This window comes from Calidris pugnax, unplaced genomic scaffold (assembly GCF_001431845.1).
Source record: "Calidris pugnax isolate Ruff unplaced genomic scaffold, ASM143184v1 scaffold312, whole genome shotgun sequence".
In the NCBI taxonomy this organism is placed as follows: domain Eukaryota; kingdom Metazoa; phylum Chordata; class Aves; order Charadriiformes; family Scolopacidae; genus Calidris; species Calidris pugnax.
This window is the reverse complement of record NW_015091046.1, coordinates 368,990-376,243: the sequence shown is the minus strand read 5'-3', so window position 1 is coordinate 376,243 and position 7,254 is coordinate 368,990. Positions and strand designations below refer to the sequence as shown.

The window sequence follows — 7,254 nt, the reverse complement described above, 5'->3', positions numbered from 1 at the left end:
GAGGGGGGTGAGGAGAGGGGGGGGACGGCTTGTGGTCCCGGCTTCCCACAAGCGTGGCCGGGATTCCTGCCAAACCCTGCCCGTGTGGGTAGAAGCCCCCCCACCCCTTCCAGCCCCCTCCAGCCCTGACAAAGGGCCCCAGGGTGGGATCCGGCCCTGGAAGCCCCCCCCCGGGGTGGGTGCCCGTCGGGTGGGAGGCACTGGCTGGGTTAATATCTAATCTCTTCCCGGTGCTGCTCTCCTCACATGCCAGAATTAATGGAGCGAGCACCTTCCAGGTGTCACCCGGGGTTTTTAACCCTGTCACCGGGAGCACCATCCTGCCCGGTGTAAGGCAGCGTCTGTGTGTCCCCCCCCAACTTTGGGGTCTGCCCTTACCGGGGACCGAGGGGCTCTGACGGTGCCAGTGTGGGTCAGCCCCACATCCTGAGGGTTTTGTGGCTCAGCCCCACAAGCGACAGGACAAAGGCTGAGCTCCCAGCCTGGTGCTGGGCACAGACAATGGGGTGGGCAGGGGGGGTCTCCATGCCCGCCTGGGGCACCCCAAAATCTCCCCTGGGGGAGAAGCCGAGCCCCAGCCCCACAGGGCAGCCCCCCTGGGTGCCATCCTGCTCGGGGTCTGGGGTTACACTAAGGACCTTACGGGGGAATCGGGGTGCAGAGCGGGGGGGCAGGGCTGGTGCTGGGGGGTGCCAGCTCCGTGTCCCCGGGCTGTGCCAGCTCTGCAGGGCGTCCTGTCCCTGCCCTCTGGTGGCAGCTGGGGACATGCAGGCTGGCACGGCCCGGCCCAGCATGGCACCAGCTTGGCACTGGTGGCACTGGGAGGGTGGCACCGGTGCTGGGTGCACTCGATGCAAGGCGGGGGGGCATCACGGGACCCCCCCTTCCCTCCCTGGCAGCAGGTGGGAGACACTGCACCCTCTCACTGGGGGGCACCCAGGGGCTGCATCCTCGCAGGGTGGCTCTCCTGGGATGTCCCAGGTGTCCCCAAGGGGGACAGTGGGTGGAAGTTGGGTGCTGCAGAGCCCAGAGCTGGGGTCTTACCATCTGCTCAGCCTGGGGACACTGGACCCCATGGATGCTCCCCCCCGACACCATCCCCAGGAGGGTTGCGGGCTCGGTGCCAGGCAGAGGGACCCTGTGCCCGGGGGAGCTGGCGCAGGGTGTCCCCGTCCCGACCCAGGCAGCGTTTTTGTCTCAGCACGGCAGTTTATGGAGGATGGACCATTCTGCTGGCACCCAGCGGGCACCGTGTCCTCTCCAGGACCCGCAGGAGACACTGCACCCTCTCACTGGGGGGCACCCAGGGGCTGCATCCTCGCAGGGTGGCTCTCCTGGGATGTCCCGGGTGTCCCCAAGGGGGACAGTGGGTGGAAGTTGGGTGCTGCAGAGCCCAGAGCTGGGGTCTTACCATCTGCTCAGGCTGGGGACACTGGACCCCATGGATGCTCCCCCCCGACACCATCCCCAGGAGGGCTGAGGGCTCGGTGCCAGGCAGAGGGACCCTGTGCCCGGGGGAGCTGGCGCAGGGTGTCCCCGTCCCGACCCAGGCAGCGTTTTTGTCTCAGCACGGCAGTTTATGGAGGATGGACCATTCTGCTGGCACCCAGCGGGCACCGTGTCCTCTCCAGGACCCGCAGGAGCTCACCTGCACCCATCACCCCACACCGCCGGGTTCCCTGGGACCTTTGGTGGGTCAGTTCAGCCTGGGCTGGAGAGGATGCAGGAGAGCAGCCACGAGCACGGTCACACTCCTTGGCTGTGGAAGCTCCACTAGTCCCATGGCCACCGGGCTGGAGAGGAGCCCAGCAGGGGTGGCACACACGGAGCAGGCAGTGGCTCCTGCCACTGGACTCGGACACGTCCTTGCTGCCCCACAGCTGAGTTTCCTGGGGGGCCAAACGCCACTCATCCCGAGGGGCTGAGCACGGGCAGGGCTGAGCTGCCCATTCCAGTGTGGCTCAGGGGTCCCCGGGGTGCAGTGGGTGCTGCCACCAGGCAGGACAGCCCCATGGCCCCAAAGGAGGACAGCCACCCAGGGCACAACCACATCCTCTTGCCCCTACCCACACCCACTTTACCCCCCCAGCTCCATGGGGGATAGGCATCACGGGGGAAGCACCCCCAGGGCAAGGTCTCATTGGGTCCTGGAGTGATGTGTGGGGCTGGGTGAGCTCTGGGACCCCCAGCCAAGTGGTGAGCTCCAGCTGGCAGCAGCAGCCCCAGCTCAGAGGGCCGTGCAGGCCAGAAGCTCCAGTGGTTTCAGGGCTGGGGGTGGGAAGCAGGCGCTGCTGGGCTGGGGGCCGTGCCGGAGGTGGCCCCGGAGCACCTCGCCCACCGTGCGGCGGAAGGTCTGGCTGACAAAGCAGTAGAGGAAGAAGTTGAAGGTGGTGTTGAGCATGGCCACCATGTTGGCGATGTCCAAGGCCAAGTGCACGCGCCAGTCTCTCTTGACGGAGGCCACGTAGAGGTGGCAGATCATGACGATGGTCCGGGGAGCCCAGAGCACCATGAAGACGGTGGTGACAGCCAGGAGGAGGGCCGTGGTCTTGCTCAGGTGGGGTCGGCCGTCCCCTGAGCGCCTGCGCCGCTTCAGCTTGCAGATGATGATGGAGTTGGCGGCCAGGAAGATGCTGCAGGGCAAGAAGTAGATGGTGACGCAGTGCACCCACTTGAGCACCATGTCCAGGGTGTTGGGGGGGTCGTCATCACGCCACAGGTCCAGCCACCAGTAGAAGGGGATGCTCGTGGCCAGAGCCACGGCGAAGACGGCCGCGATGATCTTGCGGGTGCGCTGCGGGTAGGAGACGGCGCGGTAGCGCAGCGGGTGGCAGAGGGCCACGTAGCGGTCCATGGTCAGCAGGACGGTGACCCAGATGGAGGCATGGTTGGCCGTGAACTCCAACACGTTGACGGTGTGGATGAAGGCACTGGGCACCGCCCGGGCCAGGATGGCCGTCTGCAGGATGAAGCCCACAAAGATGATGAAGACCTGGCTGAGGATGTCAGAGGTGGTGAGGGCCAGCAGGTACCAGTAGGATGACTTCTTGGTCCTCGTGGCCAGGCGGGACAGGGCCACAGCGGTCAGGACGTTCACTGGAGGGGAGCGATGTGCGGTGGTGAGACCCTGGAGCTCCCAGCAACCCCCCTCCTGCAGCACTGGGGACCCCAGGGGGTGCCCAGGCTCTCCCATGGCCACAGGGCGAGCAGCCCCAGGGCCCGGCTGGGGTGGGGAGCTATAAATATCCCGGTGCGGTGGGGATTTGCTGAGCTGATTAATCTCTTCCGTGTGTCAGCCCAAGCAGTGCAAATACCATCTGTCCCTGCTGCCATGGCACCTGCCACGTGGGGCTGGGCTTTACAGCCGGGCACCGCAGCCGTGGGGCCGACCCAAAGGGTGTGGGAGCCGTGGGGAGCAGGCTGGTCTCCCCCACCCCTGAGGACTCTCCTCTCCATCCCCAAAAGCCCTGGGGGGGAAGGGAGTTGAGGCTCTTGTTGGCAGCCAAGGGCATGGACTGGGCTGAGGGTACACAGCTCAGATGAGGTGGGATGGGTGCTGCTCCCCACACCCCCAGGCAGCCCCCCCTTGCCCCAGCCCCCTCACCACTCTCCTCTCCATCCCCAAAAGCCCTGGGGCTGGGAAGGGAGCTGAGGCTCTTGTTAGCAGCTGAGGGCACAGGATGGGCTGAGGGTGCACAGCTCAGATGAGGTAGGATGGGTGCTGCTCCCCACGCTGCCAGGCAGCCCCCCCCTGCCCCAGCCCCCTCACCTGGCAGCCCCAGCCCCAGCAGGACGCTGTAGTACACGATGGGGAAGATGCCAACCATGCAGGGTGACCTCTCCGGCTCCGGCCGTGCCGCCTCGCCAGCCCACACCACCGCCGTGCTGTTGGGCACCGGGGTCATCTCCTCCTGCCAGGGACCGGCTGCGAGGGGGGAAAAGGGAGATTTAGGAGGCTGAGGGCACCGGTGGCACCCGGGCAGGGGGCTCAGCTGGGTCACGGTGCAGTGGGCTCCTATGGGTGCTGTTGGCCCCGCTCTGCCACCACGTCTGGCACATTGTGGAGCTCCTTCATCCACACCGTCGACGTGCTGGGTGCTGTGGGGCAAGAGACCCAGGGTCCAGCCCTGGTGGGGACACCGGGGTGACAGACCCCCCGTCGCCACCGCAGTGGAGGGTGGCCCTGGAGATGCTCCTCCTTTATCCCTCTGGCCCCGTTTATCGCCTTGAAGAAAACCGGATTAAAACACCATGTTCTGGGGTGGCTGCCAGGGGAATGAAGCCCTGGCTCCCGGCCCGGGCTGGGTGCCACCTGCCGGGACCCAGGGGTGGCAGGGAGGAGCCAGGGGTGTCCCAGCGGTGCCAAGGGAGGGGATCCCGGCGGTGCCAAGGGTGCCAAGGTGTGGGGAGGGGGGACGGACGGGACATCTTCAGGCTGCCAGCCGGGTCCTTTGCCAGCTCCTCGGGCAGAGCTTCAGCGGGTCCCGGTCCCGGTCCCGCGCCGCTCCCGGCCATTCATAAATTCAATCGGCCCCCCCGCCCTCCCGCCCCATCCCGATCCCCGCGCTCCCATTGGCTAGAGGGGACAAGGCTTTACCCAATCAGAGAGGCGCCTTCCCGCAATAGGGAGGCCAAACCTGAGCGCTGCGCTCTGATTGGTCAAAATCCCCGCCCGCTCACAAAAAATTAGCATCTCCCCCGGGAGACGGCGACCCCCCGGGTCCTAGTGCCCGAGGAGGGTGCGATGGGGGGTGCTGGGTGCGGTGGGGGGTGCGGGGTGCAGGGGGGGTCCTGAGCCCGATGGAGGGTGCAGGGGTCGAGGTCCTGGGCCTAAGGGGGTGATGCGGGGTGCAGGGGGGGATCCTGATCCCGGGAGAGGGGTGCGGGGTGCAGGAGGGTCCCGACCCTGGCGGGGATTTGAGGGGTGGGGGGGTGGCTACTGTGCACTGCTCCGCTTCCAGTGCGACCCTGGCCCCACAGGGTCCCCAAATTAGCCCAGTCTCAATCACCGCAGACCCCCGAAGACTCCGGGACCGGGGAGAGGCACGTCTCCCCCCGCCGGTGTTCCCATTTCGGGCCCCCCCCGGGGATGGCTGTGCACCCAGCAGCAGTGCCCGCGGTGGGGGGGGTGCCAGAGGGGGGCTTTGACCTCTGCGCCCAGCGGGATGGAAGCCCAGACCCTGCGCAGAGCCCCGGGCTGTGTGGGAGCAGGGAGAGATGCGCAGGGGGATGCCAATTAACTGCAAATTAGACCTGGCTAATTAGCAGGGGCAAGTCCAGACCCTTCATCACGTCCCCCGGGGGAACTGGGGCATCGAGCTGCAGCTGCAGCGGGAGAGCGTTAACTCTTTCCCTGACCTGATCCTGTTTGCTCTGCTGGTAGGGGGGGGGGGGCTGAGCCTGGTCTGGTCCCCCTTTGCACCCCCCCCTGCCCGGGGTCCTGTTCCCCAAGCCCGGTGGGAGGTGGGCTCTTACCTTGGTAGCCCCCGTGCCACCTGCCGGGTGTGCGGTGCCACCTTCCCTGGGCCCAGAGAGCCACTGGTGCCTGTGTCCTCGCTGGTGGCTGTGTCACTGTCACTGTCCGTGTCCCCACCGGTGGCTGTGTCCTCGCTGGTGGCTGTGTCCCCCGTTGGTGGCCGTGTCCCCTCCGGTACCTGCAGCATCACCCAGCCGTAAGGGACACGGGGCGGAGGGAGAGCGGCGTGGGCAGAGCCGCGGGCTGGGCTAGCGGGGCAGGAGGACGTCCCCAGGCCCTGCTGCTCCCATGGAGGCCAGGGATGGGGTCACCTGAGACGCTGGGCCAGCCCCGAGTGACCACGACAGAGCTTGTCCCCACCCCAGAGCAATAGGGATGGTGGTCCAGGTGCTTGGGGCCCCCGTTATACCCAAAGGGTCTGTGTCACCCAGCTGGGGTGCATCGTTCCTTCTCCCAGCCCCCCTCTTTTGGGTGCTGGAGCCCCGATTTCTCCTGGGTTTGCTGCACACCCCGAGGTGGGCCGGGGCTGGGCTGAGGTGGGTGCGGGCAAGGGGGGGCTGCCTGAACCCTGTGAGGTGCTGGGGGCTGGCACAGGTTCCCCAGCCCCTGCGCTCTGCGAGCAGAGAGCTGGGATCTGCAGCCACCTCTGGGGACTCAGGGGGTTGGGTCTGCAATGAGTGTGCAGGCGTGAGTGTGCACACAAGTGTGTGTGCATCCCCCCCGTGTCCCTGCTGGGCTTTGTTCCATGTGTGCCAGGTCCCAGCGTGCAAAGGGCACCGCTGGTGCCCCAACCTGGAGGGAAAGCCCACCCGTGCCTCAGTTTCCCCAGCAGCACAGGTAGGGGTGGGGAAGGCTGATGTCCCCCCCCTGGTCCCTGGGGCCAACTAGCCCCCGACTCCCACCCCCTCGGTGTGTCCCAGCCTGCGGGGGCGATGCCCTGCGCCCAGGTCTCTATGGTGAGCCAACCCTCCGCCGCCTCACCCGCAATCACAGCTGCTCCCTCAACTCACCAGGGGCTGGCGGGGGGATGCCCTGTCCCCTGGTGACCCCCCAGCACCGACCCCACGGTCCCCTGTGTCATCCCCCCCTCTCCCCATATCTCCCAGCCGGTGCCACCCTGCCCCACGGCCAGCTGATGCCCCCTCGGGGGACGGGGGGGGTCCCTGGGGGGGTGCAACCCGTGCTGGCACCGTGCCGGTGCCTCACCCGGTACAAGCTGTTGTTTTTCAGGCGGGTGGTTAAATGAGGCGTCGGTGGATGCGGGTGAGCCATTAACCAGCTGGGCCGTGACAGGGGCCCCCTTGTCCCCCGGCCGGCCCGTGCCCCACCGTGATGCAGGAATGACCCCCCCCACAAGCTCTGTTTGCACCAGGCTTTTGCCCCCCCGCCCCACGAAGCTTGAGCCCCTGCCCCACACCAGGCACGGCATCACCTGCCTGTCCCTGTGAGGGGCCAGGGACCCCCCCCACCCACCGTGGCAGAGCGGTGGCCGGGTGGTTTGTCCCCAGCCCCTCCGGCCACAGGACAGGGCCAGATGGGTGATCTCCCCCTCCCCTCCCCCGGGATCTGCAGCAACATCTGCCCACGCTCAACATCTGGAGACCCCGTCTAAGCCCTCGCAACCCCCATCCCCCCCCCTTCCCCGGCCCTCGGGGATGGGGCTCCTCAGCCCCGTGTCCCCGTCCTCCTTGGGGACACAGGCGCTGCATCTCCGGCTTCCACGGGAGCCCAAAGCCAACGTGTCCCCAGGAGCCCCCTCCACAGCAGCCCCCCCGGCA

At 67.4% G+C, this 7,254-nt stretch overlaps 1 protein-coding gene across 1 annotated transcript; it reads right to left on the bottom strand.

The window, feature by feature from the left end:
* Positions 1 to 2,227: 2,227 nt before the first annotated feature.
* GPR142 (G protein-coupled receptor 142) lies at positions 2,228 to 3,193 on the bottom strand. Its single transcript, XM_014956585.1, has one exon. It carries the CDS (start codon positions 3,191 to 3,193, stop codon positions 2,228 to 2,230), a length of 966 nt encoding a protein of 321 aa, XP_014812071.1.
* Between the last annotated feature and the right edge of the window lie 4,061 nt (positions 3,194 to 7,254).

Coding starts and splice junctions, on each gene's coding strand:
- GPR142 (XM_014956585.1), bottom strand. CDS start 3,193: ATGGGAGAGCCTGGGCACCCCCTGGGGTCCCCAGTGCTGCAGGAGGGG.